The 22346-nt window shown below is 35.7% G+C and overlaps 1 protein-coding gene across 1 annotated transcript in view; it reads left to right on the top strand.

The window, feature by feature from the left end:
- LOC131064984 (suppressor of RPS4-RLD 1) overlaps window positions 1-22346 on the top strand; it is a 187480-nt gene that overhangs the window by 116370 nt on the left and 48764 nt on the right. Inside the window, exons 14-15 of the mRNA XM_057999333.2 lie at window positions 6280-6366; window positions 19499-19705. Coding sequence (XP_057855316.1) covers window positions 6280-6366; window positions 19499-19705 — 294 coding nt within the window. The remainder of the gene's footprint in view (window positions 1-6279; window positions 6367-19498; window positions 19706-22346) is intronic.

Raw genomic sequence — 22346 nt, 5'->3', positions numbered from 1 at the left:
AAGATGTTGGATGAAAATTGATGCTGAGTGAAATAAATATATGAAAACAAAATCTCTAGGCAAGAAAAGCTTAAAATATCAATTTCACTGCAACAAAACAACATTTGATTTTCATACTTGAGTACAAATATGAAGTTTTTTCGCTTTTTTCATAGCACTACATTTGGAAAAAAGACAGTATAGCAGTTTTGAATGGCTAAATTCTCAAGTTTGTAGATCCCTCGATACTTCTTAGAATTCCAAGATGACCATTTTCTAGAAAGCCCTTGAAGAGTGCTTTTTAGAAAGCTTTTGAAGAGTACTTTTTGTTGGTGCAAGAATTATTCTATTAGAATGCTTTTGCTAGAATAAATCTTCCGTACAAAATGTAATTTTTTTTATCTTAAAAGAATTGAATGAAATGCCCAGAATGCCAAAGCAGATTTTAGAAGATATTTCCGAGCAAATGGTTGAAATGCCAAAGTGATGAATGACAATGTTGAAGTAACTCCTTGAGTCTTAAGGTTGCTGAAGGGAGTAGATCTAATGGAGGGTAAGATGTAGGAATTATCATGGAGATCAGTTTTAATGCTTTGATCAGGATAGCCCCAAGTGTGTTAGATACAAAGCTCAGAGAGAGCTAGATGTAAGCTATGTTCCACCAAGTTTTCAGGATGGGAAAGGCAGGAAACAGGGGGATGTATTCTTGGAAGTATGGGGATAGGAAGTCTTTCTCTAGGGAATGAGAACTGAAAAATAGGGGAAATTCTAAAACATAGAAAATTTCAAATATTCATTTGATAAGTCTTTTGCCTTATTAATTATATATGTCACATTTTTATTTTGGCTTCTTGATTGCCAAGCATTTTGGTACCTTTTGAAGACTCGTGTTTGAATTTGCATGTTTACCTTGTTTGTGCTTATGTCTAAATATGATCTATTGCAGGGTGAGAAGCATAACCTTTCTAGGGGATTACATCAAAGCTATGTTCCATTGAGTTTTCAGGATGGGGGAGGCAGGAAACAGGGGGATGTATTTCTGGGAGGATAGGGGACAGGAAGCCCATTTTTAGGGGACGAAAACTTAAAAAATAAGGGAAATTTTAAAATATAGAAAATTTCAAATATTCATGATAAGGCATTCACCATATTAATTATATATCTCAGATTGGCTTCTTGATATCAAAGCATTTTGGTACCTTTTGAAGACTCCTGTTTGAATTTGTATGTTTACCTTCTGTGTGCAGTCTCCCAATTTTTTTCTATAAGTACACATTATGACCTATTTGTTTTCTGTTAATTAGAGCTTGTTTCTTTAAGTTGTATAAATTTAAAAGTCAAAACAAAATACAAAATTATATATAAATTTTAAAGTCAAAAGCTAGAAAGGAAAGCATACTCTCTTTAAATGAAAAAGGGAAAACCAAATGGTATTAAAAACATTGATGAATGTTCCTTGTAGATCACAGAAAAGATAAAATTAAAACGTGCATAGGATATTGAAAGATAAGTGGGAAATTGTGAAAGGTATGCAAAGGAGGAATACCGCATATTATATGTGGTGTGAGAAGAAAGATGACTGGGAGAAGTAAAAATGAATCACAGGATAAAACTTTGAGGATGCAAGAAATAAAAGATAAAGAATCTGGAATCTAGGTTGCTTGTACTCCTAGAGGAAGTAGGTCATAGGTTGTATATAAAGTATTACTAGTGGAAGTAGATAAATAAATTCAGGTCATTGCATTTAATTTTTAATTTTTCTTTTCAATTTTCTGAGGATGGTCTGCCGTTCTGGCTGTATCCTGGATGTTTTAAATGTGAAGAATGTTTTAGAGGACGAGTAGGGGATGTTTCCAAGGCATTCCTACTTCCCTGGGAGATCCGTAGTATGGGGACAGTTGAGATATGGTAGAGGACATGTCTGTGGGGAGCATATGATCAAAGCCCTTGATTGAGAGGCCTAAGGTTGTGAGATCTTGGTGGGATAAAATATGGAAAGCCTTGAAAGGACTATGAAGGCCACTGTCAATAGATTGTGATACAAAACAATATGATCATAATTTAAGCTATAGATTGTGGCTGTTAGACATGCTGTACACACTATCATTTATGTTTTCATATGTAAAAGAAACCCTCTAGAAGAAGATAGATGCATAGAAACATGTACAAACAACAAGAATATACAACTTAAGTTACATATAGACTATGAATTTGTCATTGGTGAGAGCATTTTAAGTGCAATATTAAATAGTGTTCTTTTTATATTCTTGACATGCCAAGGTATTCTTTTTGCATTTACCTCATATATTTTTTATTTTAGGTATATATTCTCCACCTATTGGATTCTTACTTGTACCTCTTGTATAGAGCACACATACTTTCATCACTAGGAGTACTCAGGCTGCAAACCTTTACTCAACGTCAGTTGAGTAATAACTCATTGTCTTACTTCTATTTTTGAAGACGTCAATTTTGTTGTTAGTCATTTGCAGCCATGTTACTCATGTATACCACTTTACATGGTGTAAGAATGCTTGTAAATGACAATGGACAGGCAAAAAGTAGCCAGAGGCCTGGTTGTAGGGTGTCAATGTTTTTGAAGCTACTTTTCAATGACCCCACAAAATATTCCATTCAGCATCTAGTCCTTAGCTTCAAAACTCGTCCTTGCTCCCTTCAAAAGTCATCCTGTCTGTAATGCCCCTTTTTTGTGGCTTTTTCAATATCTTTGGAAACTCCAATTCTCTTGGAGAGTGCTTTGGCCTTTCAGAATAGAATTCTGGCAGTGGTAGGATTTCAAGAAATTAAGGTGCGTCTTATGGTACTTTCTGTGTGCAGTTTAAACTTTAACATTTTGGGAGCACTCCACATTTCCTGGAGAGGTTTGCTATTTTTGAAAAGTGCCAATCTTCTTTAAGATTGGCATCCTGCGAACTTAAGTTCATGTTGGCATGGACAAAATTTATAATTGTCCAATTTTAGCATTTTCCACAACTTGGTGTTTGTGCAGTAATATAATTAATCTTAATTATAAAGTGGCTCTTATGGTTCAAAAGTAAATCAAAGTAAAGTTACTTTATAAAGCGATAAATATGATCTCTCTAGAAAGTTATTTTAAAATTGTAAGTTCTAGAAAGATCCCAAAAAGTGTTATGAAAGGAGGTAGTGAGCAGACATTTCCATATTCTGGATATTTCTTGAAACCCTAGTTGGGGACTAAGCGATTTCCTACAGCCCTAGGATGAAAACCCTATGACAAAGATTAATTTCAAAGAAGGAATTCTCCCTAGTCAATGTATGGTGGATTCACACAATATTTGTAGTTGTGTTGAAGGTTTAAGGAGTCAAAGATTTAATTTAAGTGATAAATCTTTCTAGGTTTGCAGTTTACAAATTTATTTCAAGTTCTGTAGGCAAAGAATAAATTTGAAGGGAAAGGTTTTGTTTCTTTGTGCTAGTCATTCTATACATAGTTTTAAAACTCGTGGACTCGCCACGGACTTGCGAGTCCATGGGAGCCACGAGTTGACTCGCCAAGGACTCGCGAGGTGAGTCCTAGCAAGTCCATTTGAAAGACTCGCAAGTCTTTTGCAAGGACTTGCGTGAGTCTTTTGCACGGACTTGCGTGACCCAGAAAAATGCCATGCAAGCTTTAAAAGTGAGTTTTTAAAAAAAAAATTTGCCTTCATTTGGCATAACTGAGGGAGTAAATATATCTCATGAAGGGTTGTTTTTCACAGTGTTCCACAGGCATGCGTCCCCACTTTTTGACTTTTTTGGGGGTTAAGGGGTAACCCTAATTGGACGTGGGCCAATAGAAAAATAACACCTGACGCCTTTATAAAATAATAAAAGTATTTTTGGCCTCGCGGGGCGATGCCCCTTGACCCCAACTTGGGGGTGCTGCCCCCAAACCCCCGTCGAAAAATATAGGGGGAAACTGCGCTGATGGAAGTAGTGAAAATTTAACCTCTGAGTCTGATTAGGCTCCATATAACAACATAATTAGCATTGAAGAAATCTGGGTATTTAGATTTAGTATTTCAAATTTCAAATATTGCGCGTTTGTAGATCATATGACATGTGTAATGTTTCAATTATGGCTCTTTTGTTCTCTAAATGCATTAATTTCTTTATGTTTTTTTTGTAAAACTACGGTTTTTTTTTTTGCCGAGTCCTTGCCGGGTCTTTCGCAAGTCTTTCACGAGTCCGAGTCCGAGTCCAAATTTTTGGTTTGCTAAGTCCGTGGCAAGTCTGAGTTTTAAAACTTTGATTCTATATCAGTTTCCCATGTTTCCAATACTAGATGCCACCTGAAAGAGGAAGCCTTAAGGAATGGAGCGTTGCATTAAATATTATTTGTGAGAGTTTGACGTGTTTGCCAGCCAGCCACATATTGCATCGAGGTGGTGTTGAAATTCAAGGAGGTGTTGCAAGATTGTAAAGGCCGTGGAATAATCGGCTAGTAGTAGCCGTAGTCTTCTTCAGTAGGCATGGAAAATGAAGGAGTTTTAATTCCATTGGACTCTTCAAACAGTGGCATCAGATTTTGTCCGATAAAAACTCAAAAGCTATATAATGTGTCATTTTCAAGGAGGTCGTGGGCTTTGATAAATGTACAAACAAGTTTTGAATATTGGGCATGGCTTTGATTGGATTTCAAAGGTTATTAGGACTCTTATTACTAATCAACCTGCCTTTTTGGGGAGAAACAAGGAGTATTGGCCACTTTAGAAAAAACATGGATGCTCTTTTTCCTAGCCGCCACTCAAGGAAAGTAAGCAGCAGTTTAAAACAAGGAGTTTACCAGTCCTTGCAAGAGAAATGGGCTTGCAATTAAAGTGGAGCTACAAAAGAGAGGATTTGCTGAAATAAAGGTGGTGCCGTATATGGAAATAAAACACAAAGCTACAGCCAATTAAGGTGGTCACAACAGTTAATCACTAACCAGCGACTTATTTGATAGACAATTGAGTCAATCAGAGGATGGTTCAAATTGCTTAGAAGGAGAAAATGTCAATTTGAAACTGCTAATCATATAATTGGTGCTGGAATTTACAGCAAGCTATATTTCCATACCAGGTCAGAAATTGCTATTTTTCTAATGTATTTACAATCAAGCTAGAACATTGAATAATATTTTCATTAAGTTGATGGTGGTCAGTCAATAGAATTTAATTTCGTATTGTATGTAATGGAATTTCTGTTAAACTCTGATGAAATGAGCACACAAAGAACAAAGAACATAGTTAAACGGAAACCCATTATTATTAAAGTACTATACTTGTGTCAAACAATTATCATAGTACAAGCAAAAAATTATTTCAGTACTTTACACTGTCATGGGTAGTTATATTTGTTCTTGTTCATTATAGCCACAGTTTACTGGATTTAGGTTTAGCTCAGTCTTCTTTTTCATTTGTCGCCTTGTTTACTATTTGTGTTCTTGGTCCTGTCATCTCCTAGGATTATTTTTTATCGTAGTACTTTATATTGTAATTGGACGTGTTTATGAGTCCTATTGACTAACTTCGGCTACTTGGGGATATTAATATAATCATTTGCTTCTCTCTCTTTTTAATAAAATGTGAGTATGATTGTGATAGCAAACATAATATACCTTGGCAAGAAAGCAAGATAGAAAGCCTTAATCACTCGGTAAACTAAATCACTTCAACAAGACTAAATAAGCAAATTGACAAGACAGGTGCCTTGTTCCAGATTTTGAAGTTTCTTAAAATAATCTATCATAAGTCTGAGATGATCATCAATTTGATGACAACTTCATTTCTTAGAGGACCTCTTGTTATGTAGCTGCCCCCATGCAACAGAGAGCCATTTGGGGAAAACCATTACTGACCGTACAGTACTTAATATATGCATCAATGATTTGCTTATTAAGTCATGATTAGATGAACATTGTATTGAACTGCACATGGTATTAGCTCTTTGTTTATTTCACAACATGCACGTATTGTTGAAAAACCATGATTCTTAGTACAAAGAACCATCACAAAATTAAGCCAATAAAAAACTAGATTTCATATTGCTTCGGAAATGGTCATTGCATATTTCATCCAGATGATAGGAGTAAAATCTGGTTTCTTTAATTTTAGACATTTAACTTAAATATTTAGTGCTCATTGTGATGACATTTATCATAAGATGTGATTTATTTCTTCCACTGTAAAAGTGATGTGAAGAATTTTGCATCATCTGCTCTGGTGGTATCATCTGCAAGGCTGCATATATATTATATATACAACATTAGAACTGATTTTGTGGGATTGTTTGATGCAGCGTGAACTTGCTTTATATATTGCTTCAAAAGCCAATGTATTCTTCAGCTGGTTTGACATTGATGGTGATGTACATCCTTTGTTCAAAGTAAGTATTTTCTGCTCCTGTTTGCAAGTTTGTTGTGCATGTTGAAGTGGTCCTTGTTGCAATGTTTCGAGCAAATGTGAAAATGTTTCCAGAACTTCAATATTATAATATAATGGTGGAGGTTTTAGACATTTTGGGCTGGACGTGTTATTTGATTTATAAGATTCAAGTAATAAAATTTATTTTATCGTTTGAGATGTAATAAATATATTCAAAGATGTGTTTGACAATGGGCATACCTTATTATGCACAGTGTTGCAATACATTAAAATTTCAAGCCAAATATGTCAAACAATAAGGTTTGGATTTTCTTGAATTGACTGGATACATTGCTTTTAATTTGTCATTGAGCTGATGTTGGAAGGCATTGGATAGGCATACACACTGCTTAGACTAATTGATAAAAGTTCGTGTTGCGCAGATATTACTCAATAATCTTTACATCTTTTTGAACTATCAACTCTTATGCTAGGACAATTGTAAATTTCTAGCTCGAGGAAAGCTTTTAGAATTGCCTTCTCCAGAGATTGACCATCATTGCTAATGTTTTATAACAGAAAAAACCGTTGCTAATGAAATAGGTTGATGCATTGAAAATTTGAAATAGAAGAAAACATTTTGTTGTCATCTACTTGTGGCTTTGCAATCATACCTTGATGCCTTTTTTGGATACATCCTAGCTTGCCGGTTCAGGTTCGAAAAGGGGTTTGGGTTCGTTAGTACAAACACATGTAAATTATGTTAATGCATTAGTAGCTTCTGCAAGATAAGACTCTCACTCATTAATCTCCTCTATTCTGTTATTAGTTTACTCATTCATGCTTTTGTGTTTATCAGACTATAACATTGATCATAATTATGATATTGATATTGGATAATGATGGATTAGATTGACGACCTACTTAACTATGTTAAGCGTCAATCTAAATGCTATCGGGCTATATGCTATCGGGGTATCAACCTGATAGCATATAATGCTAACAGTTATTGTTATTGTTTACTTTATATTGATCCATTATCATATGCTTTGATACCGATTCATTATCGGGTATGTTTATAGCACCGATTAGTTATGGATCGGTTGATGGTTGTAAGAGTCACGACCAAGTGACATCTTGGTCGGAAGACATGTCATATCAAGGTGCCACTTGATCGTGGCCATCTTACTATTTATACATCATTCAAATTAAAGGAGATGACATTGAAATCGATACATGTTCATCCTCCTTACCTGCAATAAAAGAAAGATAACAATATTAGTGTCATAGACATAATATCAAAACAAAAATACACCATCCTGCATATAACTTGTCCATTAAATTGGAAATTACAATACATTTACATGGTATCAGAGCCAAGTTGATCGAACTTGAGGCTATTTAATTTCGTGAAACAAATTTAATAAGTTTATACTACACCACATTTCTTCAAATGGCCAGTGCTATTAGATTCGAAGACAGACTCGGAGGTGGCGATGATTTTTCAGCCTGGAAATTCAGAATTCAAATGATCTTAAAGGAGAACAAAGTGGATTCGTTTGTTCAACCCGAAAATGATCAACCCGAAAATGAACCTGACAAAACAACATGGATTGAGGGAAATGAAAGGGCAATAAAAATAATAGTTGATGGGGTGAGAAACAACATAATGCCCATCATAAGAAAACATCAGACAACCTATAAAATGTTCAAAGCTCTTGAAAGCACATTTGAGATATCAAATGCAAGTCGAACTCTAGCATTAAAACGAGAAATAAATCATATCACCATGAACAAAGGGGAGACAATCAACGCCTACTTTATGCGGATATTAGTTCTAAAAGATGAACTTGCAACTCTGGACTACGAGATCCAAAGCAAAGAGTTAACACTCATTGCTTTAGATGGGTTGCCTAGTGGATGGAGCACATTCGTCCAAGGCATTAGTGCAAGGTCCAAATATCCCAAGTTTGAAAGATTAAGGGTTGACTGTCTCCAATAAGTATCAAGATTGAACAAGATGGGAATGAAACACAAGAATATAGATGAAGACCTACAAGTTCTAAACACCAACTCCACCAAGCAAAGCAAGAAAAGGCAGTTTAGAAAGAGAAAAGGTCGTCAAGGCAAGAATACTTCAAAGAAGGACTTATCTCACATTCAATGTTATAGATGTGATCAGTTCGGACACTTTGTTGCAAAATGCCCAGAAAGAACCAAGAAACATGCTACATTTGTCAAAGCAGGAAAGACTAAAGGGGAAGATGACTTCGGGAAATACGTATTCTACTCAGCATTCACAAGTCAAGCTTCTAACAAAATCAACTCATGGGTGATTGACAGTGGTTCATCCAGGCACATCACTGGGTTTAGAGAAGTACTTGATTCCATGACAGAGGAGAGTGATGAGGATGTAACCATCGGAGATGACTCCACACATCCAGTCAGAGGAGTAGGAACTTGCACCATCAAATTGAAGATAGGCATAACCTTGCGGCTTGAAGGAGTACTATATGTCCCCGACATCAAAAGAAATCTAGTCTCTATATCGGCACTGGAAGATAACGGATACAGAGTGACATTCATGGACAACAGAGTATTGGCTTGGCCAAGGAACTCCTCCATCAAGAAGGCAAAGACCATTGGACAGAGACGGGGCTATTTGTATGAGCTGTGCACGGAACCCAATCTAGCCCTAATCCATGAAGCCACTAATGCAAATGAAGTTTGGCATAGAAGATTAGGCCATCTGAATTTTAGGGCTTTATCTTCAATGGGAAACCTTGTCACAGGTCTACCCAAGTTAAAGCAAGATCATTCAGGAGCATGCAAAGGATGTGCCCTAGGTAAAAATACCAAAGGTGCATTCCAAAATAGTACTAGGAAAACTAGTAAAATTCTAGAATTAGTTCATTCTGATGGATGCGGACCTATGTCCGTATCCTCTCTAGGGGGATTCTTGTATTATGTAATATTTGTTGATGACTACTCTAGGAAGACTTGGATCTACTTTTTGAAAAGTAAAGAATCAAAAGAGATCCTCTCTAGGTTTAAAGAATTTAAATCACTAACTGAAAACCACTCAGGAAACAAAGTTAAAACCTTAAGAACCGACAATGGGGGAGAATACACATCAGATTCATTTTAAGAATTTTGTAGAGATAATGGGATTAAGAGGGAGCTCACTATACCTTATAACCCCCAACAAAATGGGGTAGCGGAAAGGAAAAATAGGACTATAGTTGAAGTTGCCAAGGCCATGATCCTAGATCAAAACCTTAACACAAATCTCTGGGCTGAAGCATCCAACACCGCTGTATATATATAGAACAGATGCCCTCACTCCCGTATTGAGGACAAAACTCCTAAGGAAGTATTCACTAAGACTAAGCCTGATATTAGCCACCTTAGGATATTTGGATGTCCTGTCTATATCCATATACCTAAAGAAAAGAGACTAAAACTAGAGCCTTCTGAAAAAAGAGGATTGCTTGTAGGATATAGTGAAACCTCCAAAGTGTACAGAATCTATGTACCTGGTCAAAGAAATATTGAATTAAGTAAGGATGTAATCTTTGAAGAGGACCTAGCTTTCAAAAGAGCTCAGAACTTCATAGAACCTGAAATCTATGTACCTACCTTTAACTTAGATGAAAATCTCGCCCCTGAGTTTCAGAGGGAGAATGTAGATGAAACTGAAAATGAAAATGAACACTCACCTAGAAATCTCAAGAAAAGACCACTATGGGCCAACAAAACAATAGAAGAAGCTCAGAGGTTTGCTGCTCCTTCTGGAACCTTCAGAGAAAGCAAAAGACCTAATAAATTTACTAGCTATGTTGCTCTTATGAATGATCTATCTAAAAACGAACCTGACAATGTGACAGAAGCCCTTAAACATCAAGTATGGAAGGATGCTATGTCTGAAGAGTATCAATCCATAATGAAAAATGATGTATGGGAAATTGTTCCTAGGCCAACTAAGAAATCTGTTGTTTCTTCTAAATGGCTTTTCAAGATCAAACATGGAGCAGATGGCAGCATTGAAAAATATAAGGCAAGATTTGTAGCTAGAGGATTTTCTCAAAAGGAAGGAATAGACTATGAAGAAACATTTGCTCCTGTAGCCAGACATACCTCAGTAAGGACTGTACTAGTCATTGCAGCAAGAAAGGGATGGAAGGTACATCAAATGGATGTAAAGACAACTTTTGTTAATGGAGAGATATCTGAAGAAGTATACCTAGAGCAACCTGAAGGGTTTGAGATCCATCATGCAGAATCGCATGTGTGCAAACTCAAGAAAGCTCTATATGGGCTCAAACAGGCTCCAAGGGCCTGGTATGAAAGAATTGACACATATCTATCAAAACTAGGCTTCTCTAAAAATGATGCAGATCCTAATCTCTACGACAAACAGAATAAAGGTGATATGCTAATAATAATTTTATATGTTGATGACTTATTAATCACAGGAGAAGATCACCTTATAGATCAATGCAAGAAAGAGCTATCCAAAGAATTTGATATGAAGGACTTGGGATTCCTTCATTATTTCCTAGTGTTGGAAGTATGGCAGAATTTTGATAACATTGTTCTAAACCAAGGCAAGTATACCTTGGACATCCTGAAGAGATTTGGAATGCTAAACTGCAGACCCATGACCGCTCTAATGGAAACCAATCTTCATAAACTTAAGGAAGCAGCAGCAGAATCACCTTCTATTGACCCCACTCTATACAGGCAGATGATTGGGTCTCTTATGTACCTGGTAAATACAAGGCCAGATATCTGCTATGCAGTGATGCTTTGAGTCAGTTTATGTGTGAGCCAAAGGAGATACACCTGGTTGCAGTAAAACACATTATGAGATATTTACAAGGTACCTTAAATCTTGGTCTCAAGTATGAGAAAGTTGATCTTAATCTACACGGATTCACTGATTCAGATTGGGTTGGAAGTGTGACTGACCGGAAAAGCACCTCTGGGTGCTGCTTTAGTTTGGGATCAGCCATGATATCCTGGATCAGCAGAAAGCAGTCTTCTGTAGCGCAAAGTTCCACCGAGGCCGAATACATTGCAGCCTCCATGGCTGCCCGGGAATCGGTGTGGCTTAGAAAGTTGCTTGTGGGATTGTTTGGTAATCCGATGAAACCTACTATCATCCATTGCGACAATCAAAGTTGCATAAAACTTTCAGTGAATCCAATGTTCCATGATAGATCCAAACATATTGAGATCCCATACCATTATGTACGAGACATGGTAGACAAAAATGTGATCAAATTAGAATATGTTAGTACGGGAGATCAAACTGTAGATATTCTGACCAAACCACTTTCCAGAGTGAAGGTTGATCACTTCAGAAAGGGTTTAGGTATGATAGAAAGGTAATCTGCTTTGTAAATAAGATGTTGAAAATGTAAACTTCTTTTGTCATGTTGAGACATTCTGGGTTTTTACCCCCTGTGTTCATATCTAAGAGGTGACGATCTCTCAGATTATGAATACTTGTATGCAGACATCATAAGGTGACGATCTTATGATTCTCAAACCAATTATCATGTTGGATCTCTGATATGTTATGGATGTGCCATGAGGGTGTTGTGATAAAACATTTGAATAAAATGTTTGTGCACATATCACAATCTGGATAAGATGAGAATTCAACCATCCTCATATGTTTATCCTCAGTATTGCGTGTTTAGGCAATACTGATATCACGTGTTTATGTGATATCTTGTCATAATAAAATGATGAATCTTTTATATCACATGGTTGGGTGATACTCTATGTCACATGCTTAGAGTAATGTTTTATATTTGTATCCTATGTCCTGATGGTACTTCATATCATATGTATAGATGATATATATTCTTGGAGACTGACATTATGGAAAAGAAATGTGATGCAGGTTACTTTATCTTCCAAAAGCTAAGAGGGAGTGTTAATGCATTAGTAGCTTCTACAAGATAAGACTCTCCTAACTCATTAATCTCCTCTATTTTGTTATTAGTTTACTCATTCATGCTTTATGTTTATCAGACTATAACATTGATCATAATTATGATATTGATATTGTATAATGATGGATTAGATTGACGACCTACTTAACTATATTAAGCGTCAATCTAAATGCTATCGGGCTATTAACCCGATAGCATATAATGCTAGCAGTTATTGTTATTGTTTACTTTATATTGATCCATTATCATATGCTTTGATACCGATTCATTATCGGGTATGTTTTAGATCTGGTACAATTAACAATGATACCGATTCATTATCGGGTATGTTTATAAGCACTGTTACCATTAACAATGATACTGATTCATTATCGGGTATGTTTATATCACCGATTAGTTATGGATCGGTTGATGGTTGTAAGAGTCACGACCAAGTGACATCTTGGTCGGAAGACATGTCCGATCAAGGTGCCACTTGATCGTGGCCATCTTACTATTTATACATCATTCAAATTAAAGGAGATGACATTGAAATCGATACATGTTCATCCTCCTTACCTGCAATAAAAGAAAGATAACAATATTAGTGTCATAGACATAATATCAAAACGAAAATACACCATCCTACATATAACTTGTCCATTAAATTGGAAATTACAATACATTTACAAATTTTATATATATATATATATATATATATAAGCATGAATTAAGATTAGCATGTCACATAGCATCATATAAACAACAAAACCAACATAAACTTGTAATCATAGCATCATGATCATACCATAACAGCATCATATACATCAAGTTTAATATCAAAATGATAAAATATTCAAGTATCATTGTTTCAACTTTCAACAATTTAAAGTTTGATCATCAAATGGATTCTCTAATTCATCATCCTCATTCTCCTCCTCATCATTGACATTGACATTAGATGAATCAATGCCAATGCCAATGCCACTTACACTTGCACTTGCACTTTAAGTTTGCTCGCTATTTGAGTCATCAAATGCAACAAGCTGAGAAGTGAAAGCATCCAAATCAGTATGTTCTGGCTCTATATCCCATAGTTGTAAAATTCGTGGACTCGCCACAGACTCCCGAGAACCACGAGTCGACTCACCAAGGACTCACCTCGCGAGTCCTGGCGAGTCCATTTGAAAGACTCGCGAGTCTTTTGCACGGACTCGCGGGTCTTTCAGATAGACTCACGCGACCCAGAAAAACCATCAGGTAAGCTTTAAAAATGCGTTTTTTTTCGTTTTTTTTGCCTTCATTTGGCGGAACTCCCCCCCTTTTTGACTTTTTTGGGGGTTAAGGGGTAACCGTAATTGGACGTGAGCCAATAGAAAAATAACACCCGACGCCTTTATAAAATAGCAAAAGTATTTTTGGCCTCGCGGGGCGCTACCCCTCGACCCCAACTTGGGGGCGCTGCCCCCAAACCCCTGTCAAAAAATATAGGGGGAAACTGCGCTGATGTAAGTAGGGAAAATTTAACCTCCGAGTCTGATTAGGCTCCATATAACAACACAATTAGCATTGAAGAAATCTTGGTATTATACATTTTAGAGTTGAAAGTTTGAAACTATGAGTATGAATGATGAAATTTCAAATATTGCGTATTTGTTGATCATATGACATGTGTAATGTTTCAATTATGGCTCTTATGTTCTCTAAATGCATTAATTTCTTTACGTTTTTTTGTAAAACTACGGTTTTTTTTTTGCCGAGTCCTTTTCGAGTCTTTCGAGAGTCTTTCACGAGTCCGAGTCCGAGTCCAAATTTTTGGTTTGTTGAGTCCGTGGCGAGTCCGAGATTTTCAACTATGCTATATCCCACATCTTCGTTTCCCCTTGCTTGTAGTCATGTTGCTTTTGTGAAATGAGCCAAGTTAATGTTTTAAAACTCACTTTTAGGGTTATATTTTAATTTTTATATGGTGGAATAAAAAAAAAAAATTGCAAAAAAAAAACCATTTTTAGGGCTATCAGACCACTGGGTTCGACCTGGGTCCTCTTGGGTTCGACCTGGTTCAAACCAGGCCTGTGAATCACGAACCCTGTTTGGACCACAGGCGAACCGGGCCAGAACCCCGAACCAGGACCGGACCGGACCAGTACCAGGGGTCTAGGGGGTCGAACCCGGTAACTTATACATCAAAACAATCTGTCTTTTCATTGCAGTGTTTCTTTGAATGGCAACATTAATATTTTTCTGGATTTTATGAATTTTAGGGATACAGCTCTTACAATAATATACAAACAGACACGCCTTAAATACAAAACAAAGCAACAATGGTCAGGACCAAAGGAGCAAAAAAATTTTGGAGAAAAAATCAGCAAACTAAAAGTATAAGATATTTTGAAAAAATCGGGATTTCAACAGGAAAAAAATTGGGAGAAAATCAGATTTTAAATAATACTGTTAAGAATGTCGAAAAAGAGACAAAATTACCTGTTTTGGAATTTAAAGGCATTTCCATGGCATAGAGATATAGAGAGCAAAATAAAATAGAGAGCTTAGCCATGAATTGTCCAATTGAAAAGTTTGTCTAAAATGCAAAATGCAGTGTAGCATGTAAGCTTTGCTAGTAAATGATTCTTTGGTAAGTTCTGTATGAAGTCGATAAAGTTATTGCTAAGTTAACAATAAACATTTCACTGAATGATGTGTTTAAACCTCTAGTCTTCTTGTATGATGTGAGTGGATGGTAAAATGCTACTAACAACACTGCATTCAAAATTATTATTAATATTAAAATAATGTTTAATCATAGAGACTGCACTATCATAGCAACTCTGGAACCTTTGAAAATTTAGTAAGACCTGAAAACAACTACAATAAACATGTTTGCATCCAGAAAGATAAAGGAAAAAACATTTTATTACTGAGAGGTTTTTAAGTAGGAAACTTCAAAGAATATATCATCCAAATAAAATTATAATCAATCAATAAAAGAGAAACCATTTCTCATAACAGGTAAAAGTCAAATGGGCATGAATCATGCATTTTCAAATGGGCTTGAGGTTTTTCCTTGGTGCTTTGAAAGTTGGAATTGTTTATCATATCCTTTGTTAGGGCTAGAGCTGTTGACTTTGCTTGCTTCAAGAGGTAGAGATGGAGGAACACTTTATTTTCTGATGCCCTACTTACTATGAGATCTGGGGAAGATGATATTCCCTCTATAGGGATTCAGACGATACCGTCTTACTTTAGATATTGAAACTAGTATTGCTTGGCCCTTTTTGTTTGTGAGGTTGTCACTCTTTAGTGTAGTTCCCTAGGTTGAGTCTAGAGCTAATAGAGCCCTCATGTTGATCACCTCTTTTTTCTACCCCACCTAGGTGACAAGCAAACTAAAAAGCCCCTTGGATAAATATATTAGAGTTGACAGATCAGGTGTGCAATACTTCTCTCAATGCACAACTACTACTTAGAATACTAAGATGCTTGCTCTTCCTTGACATCGTGGTGGCTCTACTCCTTTGTTCCAATGCCACTTGGCCCCTTTCAAGTTTCAAGTGACATGGATTTAGTACTTGTCAGCCATTTTGTAAACCATAGGGGTAAACTCATATTAGTAGTTTCTTTCTACTAGAAGTATTACACCAAACTTGGATTTTAAGGGATTTTCTAGAGTCTGTGTTGCGCTTCCTCGTAGGATCTCCTAGTTTGGCCTCGCTGGTCTTGGATATTTCACAGCAAACATTATCAGATCCTTCACAATGACTGATAATGGCTCAAGTGAGTCTTCAAGCACAGATATAGATATTTGATGAGATTTCCTTCCAGTCTTTATGGGCACATGCTTTTGGGGCTCTTGTTTACCCTTCATTGCTATTTGTTAGTGGCATAGTCATAGTGCTTTATCTTGTCTTATGCACTTTCTTATTTTATCTCTAGGGTCCTCTTTTCCTAGAAGATTCTATTGTTAAATGATGTATCTTCTAGTCCCGTTGACCTACTTTTGGTCTTTTGTGGACATTAATATAATTTCTTTCTCTCTTTCTCTATTATGTCAGAATGATAACATTTTGTAACTAGCCTTATATGATGACTTTGAGGGTTTTGACGTTTATTGAAAATTTGAAACTCCTCAAAGAATTCCATGTTTACTTTTAGCATTTAACAGCTTTTCTATGTACATCCTATACTACATACTTTTCAGGTTATATGTGTGTGAGCTGAAGCAGCTCATTGAAGATATACACACTCTTGATGGCTGTCTCTTTCAGCAGCTCATGCTTTTTCTTGTCTTTTTATCTATGTTCCACAGGGATGTGTCCCAAGGCCTGATAAGCTGTGCCCGTTTTGGGGACAGAATGGGGATGCAGTGACGAATATTCGTCGTTTCCTGTCTGTTTCTTGTCCACCGAAAATAGAGGGGACGTTTCCTGCAGGTTTGGCAGACATTTCTGAGCCGTTCCATTGACAATATGAGAAAAGAAATGAGTCACTCTAGAGATAGCTTCCAAATAGATTGTGTGGTTGTAGTTGCAAGCAGCATTAACAATTGGACGAGAATTGATACAGAAGATTTGAGATGGTTGTAATCTACTGAATAAATTATTAGACCAAATGACCATTGCATACTCTTCCTGGACTGAATAAGGTAACACTGCATTTTGACAGTATAATTTCAATAGCTGTTCTTCATGCCTTCCGCAGTCAAGGGAAGTAGTGCCTAAATATTCCTGTCATACACATGAAAACAGAGAAGACTTTCCTCATACCCCTATTTTTTTAACAGCCGTCCCCTGCTGCCCCCTGAAAAATGGCCCAAAAGTCCCTCCACAACGGAAACACATCCCACCGTCCCCTGCCGTCCCTGTCTCCCAAACTCAGTGGAACATAGTTTTTTATCTGATGGTGTGACGTAATTGGCTTCTTCTTTCAAGGTGCTACAATGAAAACATCATGACGTTTATGATCATTGCATTGGCAGTACCAAAGAATGTCAGCAACATTTCTCTACCAGGGGTAAGCAGATTGAGGTGTTTATGAGTTTCACTTGGGAGTATATTTTATTAGTCCAAATTTTAACTTGGAATGACATTACAATGATATTTGCATGGGGGATATGTATTCTTAACCCTTCTTGAGAGGTAGTTTGTTTGGTTGAATTTAAAGATAGGTCAAACAAGATGTAGCTCCAACTCAGTCTGTAACCCCACACATTCTCACATTTCAGACATTTAGGGATTTTCTCTTGAATATATGGAGTTATCTTTCACATAAAGTGCCAACAATCATGCTTCAGCAAATAATCTTTTCAGACTGATAATCAAGTCAGTAGTTTACAGACATTGATTTCTGATAACTCATCTATATGTTACACTTACAGACCATGATTTTTGAGTGTGATATTTTTACTTTTGCTGTCTAAGCACAATGAGTTTCCCTTTGGAAACATTGTTGCCACTTAAAATGGCCCCTATCCATCTTTATTTGTAGGGGTCACTTTAGGTGACGTATAATGAAATCTACAACTTGATCAATCATTTCAATGAAACCACTGATAACCACTTTCTCAATTTCTTAGATAGCAAATGTATCAATCACCTTTATAGGCACCACTAAGATTTCAGCATTTCTTTTGAGGATGATGAAGTAAGCTCATGGTGAGTGATGAATTGTTTAGTTATTTCCAGAAATAGTTGTAAGTCTGAGATCTCTATCACTTCCATTTAATCTAGTTGCCGAGGTAAAAAACCTGATTTTATGATGTCCAGAACGGTTAAGGTTCTTTCTATAAGAAAACATATCTAGAGTTGAATAATTAGAGTAATTTGTTGATAGCTACCCTTTGATTTAACAGTCACTAACTTCTGCCTTTTAGTTTTAAGTTTTATTTTTTATCAGTTTTATTGTTACAAGGGGAATTTCACAGTGGAAAACCATTTTGGTGGCCTTCCAATTCTAGATTAAGTTTGTCTCATGTGTCCTTGTACTAGATATGTCCTAAGTCACCGCATTCGCCGAACTTGATGTATCAAGTTCGAAATTTGGCGAATTTCAATAAATGTTAAAAATTTGTTCTAATTCGGTGGAAAATTCGTATGGAACAAAACTAGGGCCGTCAGTAGTCAAATGTATGAGGGGGGCAGGCTTTATCCACATATGATCTCGGGTCTTTCTCGCCGCCTCCACGGTGGGCGGAGAATCCTCCATCCACACGTGCAGACTGCAACAATTTTTTGAAGCCGTGAGCACTAAGCAAATAGACTCTCGTTTTTTGAGTGCCCGCTTGCGAGAGAATGGGCATCGTGAACAATGCTTGCGGGGTTTGACGAATGAAAAATGCCTTCCAATTTATTATTGATGAACGGAAAATTAACCATAATACCACTTAATCATTTTTCGTATGAAATAGAATTTGATAAAACAAAAACTGCAAGCTTAAAATATATCAATTATTTAATACATAATATTAACATATTTATTATTTATATATTAATAAATATAAAAAGTTAAAATTTTACATATATTTATATTATAATGTTTTTAAAAATTTATTATAATGTATTAAAAAATATATAATATTGTTTTATTTGTAATAATTTTAATTTAATATATGAAAATAATTTATGTTAATTTTAAAATTTAATATAATATTATTTTATTTAAATTAATAATAAATTTGATCATTTTATTTCAAATATATTTAAAATGTTAAATTATATTGACAATTTAATGAATTTATTATTGATATATTTAAAAAATTCAAATTTATATAGGCGAATTTAATGTTGAATAATTTTTCGAATTTTTTACCCTTGCCGAACTTCATCCAAATTTTATTGTTGGTGAATTCGAACTCGAACTCGAACGCGGTGACTTAGGATATGTCTATTGAATTATGTATTTGCACTTTTTGTTCATACTTATCCAAATGTATATTTTTTCTGTCATTTAATTACCAAAAAGGGCTTCAGTATCATGACAAGCAACCTCAAAATTCTGTTGGTTACACTAGGTTTTTTTCTGTGCATGGTGTTTATTTATGCATATTTAATTTTGATTATTCTTGTCATTGACAAGAATGACCTTGAAACTTATTTTATGATTTTTCTTTTAAGACAGTTCTGGGAGAATCTATAATTTATAAAATGTTGAATGTATGGTTGGTGTTTTGTGACAAATCTCACTGTATGTGTTTGTCCCAAATTGCTTGAGCAGGAGGCCTGGTGTAAGAGACTGCATCCAAAAGGGGTATGTGAAGTAGTGGTAAGACAACCACCACTGCGGGAGTCCTTAAAAAAAGGTCGTCTGAAACAGCAAGATTTTGTAATGACAAAGCCTAAGAAGATACTACTTCAAGCTGCAGATCGTATTGGTGAGAAAATCCAATGCTACTGTCCCGGTTTCCTAAAGAATAAGCGTCAGGTAACCATAAATAAGTATGAAATGCTATTCTTGTGATTCAAATATTATTTGTTTTTGTTGACAATTTCATCCTATGCTATTTATTGTGCCAAGCAGTAGAATGTAATGTTGAAAACACCTAAAAGATGGTATGGGAATGTGAATTTAGCAATTCAAAATGCTACATTGCACCACAAAAACATTCATAACAAAGTAATATATGCATGATAATAATATGCCTATAAATTAGCAATTCTTTGAACCGTTAATAATGTGAAGGGATTTGAAACCCTGGAAAACTAAGAAATGAGCAATTATGTTCTCATTTCATATTTATTGTCAAGGAAAACGAAAGAAGTTGATAATTGTTGAGTAAGGTTGAGACGTGTATATGCTAAATAATGTGCTCAATCTTTCTACTGGATGATTTACTTGTGGTTGAAGAATATTAATCTGATATTATTTGGACATTGTTAAGTAAAATCCCACACTGTAAAACTTAAATGGCACTCCTTTAACATGGAGTTTACTACAAACAAAATATCCTATATTGAGTAGGAGTGATAGTGATTATCATTCAATTCTATGGGTGTGCTGGGAGAAAGAATGCAAAAACAGTTTGCTGCATTTGTGATCTGCAATCTCTCAAGTTTAATGCTTGCTGAAGGTTTACAGATGTAGTTGCTGACCTACTTGAATTAAATTTCAATTAACAGATGTGAAATGGATATTTATAAGTTTTGACAATGACAAAATGCACAACAGGATGCTACAAGAAGTTTTAACTTGGAAACCCCAGTGTAGGAAAGACCAGCTAAAATAGTCAAATGGCCAGCCCTGGTGTTTTAAGAGATATGTGAAGATTTCTCACTTACTCTTTGAGGTCTTGGTGGTTTTAAATTGTCTGGTTGCCCACCCCATGATGTCAATTTTCCAAGACTCCTGTGGACCTATCCTAGTGTCTTTAACCTATTTTTGTAAGAGCTTCTCTTTCTTGAACTATCTGTGAACATCCAAGGCAGTCTTCAATAGAGGGCAGTGGTTGTTCTCTTGCAATTGACATGGTTTGCTCATAAAGATTTAATTTCTGAGAATTGACTACTGAGAACATCCTCATGAATGAAGGTAGTTCAGTCATCAAAGCGTTCTCTCCAATCTATTCTGAGATGGTGAAGTCCTCAATCTCAAATGTTTGAGCTTCGTAGATAGTTCTTAAAGTCTCTCCTTGCTTGAGTACAACCACACCTCATCTGTCATTTTGAATTTTGAATTTATGTTCTTGATGATGTTGTTGTTGAAAATGTTAGCTAAGTTCGGATATCTGATCATCGAACTTTGATGTTGTCAAATGACAATCACATATATATGTATTATCTCAATGTACTTGTTATTGGGCTGGACCCAAATGTAACGTGGGAAAGGCAATTCAATGTATCATTCGGCTGGGTCCAAAATGTAACGTGCAAAGGCATTTCAATAACTAATTGGGCTGGACCTAAATGTCCAACGTGGGAAATATACAATAACAATATAACATTAAATAAATAATGTTGCAAGCCGACCTAAGGATGTCTAGCGCCAAAAGGAAGATATATATAATCAACTTCAAGATGAAGTCAAACACATTCATTTTTGATATAGCAATGCGATCTGCTCTTCTACACTTTAGTGAATCTGCTGTTCTACACTTTGGCGAACTTCAAGGACATTGTTGAGCAAAGTTGTCAAGATCGTCTATGATTCTGCTCTAGCCTATTGGAGTCATCTTCTGCTGATTTGCTCCTTTGGTCATCTACTGCTGGTTAGGGCTGCATCCTCTATCATCTTGCCAACTTTCTGTTTGGACAGCAATCAGAGATAAGTCTGTTATGTTGTAATTGCCTATCATTGAGATAATACATTTCATAGTTTAAGGCTGGGTTTTTCACCTCCAAGAGGGAGGTTTTCCCAGGGTATTGGTGTCCTGTGTCTTGTGTTTCATTACTATTACTATTTATTCACAGTCTGATTATAGTTAATTGGTTTGTTTAACATCTGAGCACTTTAAATTAACAGTTGTATTAGAATAATTAATTCTTTTAGTCAGTTACCTTTTTAGTTGTTCTATTAATGGTCATTTAGTTTGACATTTATCATTTTAGTTTGTTTAGTCCTTTAAGTGCAACTATTTCTTCTTTTATAAGAATGCATGGTTAGCTGTTTAGTTTTTAGCTTTTTAGCTTTATTTAGCGTTTTAAGCTTTTTAGCTTTATTTAGCGTTTTTAGCTTTAGTTTTATGGTTCGTTCTTTTGAGAACACCGTCTTGTAATTCCTTTATATACATTGTATATTCGTATTTAATTCATTCAATTATTTTTCATGTTGGTCATAGCTCAACTTATACTTGGCTTGAGATGGATTTATGTTTTCCCCTCAATGAGTCACTTCCTTTTTCACATCTGAGTTACTTCTGATCCATCCTTTTTTCTGTTCCAAAGCAACATCAAGTGCATTAGCAGGCAACCAACATGGACATGTTTCAAAATTTGAGTTTTTAGTGAATGAAGGGTCTATTTATGCCAAAAATTCATCCTATGATCTGAATGCTTACATTTGTAGCATCTTATCAGCTGAAACAAGGTTTGTTTTGCAACTTTTGTTTGCCCATTAGTTTGAGCTTGAA

Source organism: Cryptomeria japonica, chromosome 6 (assembly GCF_030272615.1).
Source record: "Cryptomeria japonica chromosome 6, Sugi_1.0, whole genome shotgun sequence".
Classification (NCBI taxonomy): Eukaryota; Viridiplantae; Streptophyta; class Pinopsida; order Cupressales; family Cupressaceae; genus Cryptomeria; species Cryptomeria japonica.
This window is presented reverse-complemented; position numbering and strand designations above follow the sequence as displayed.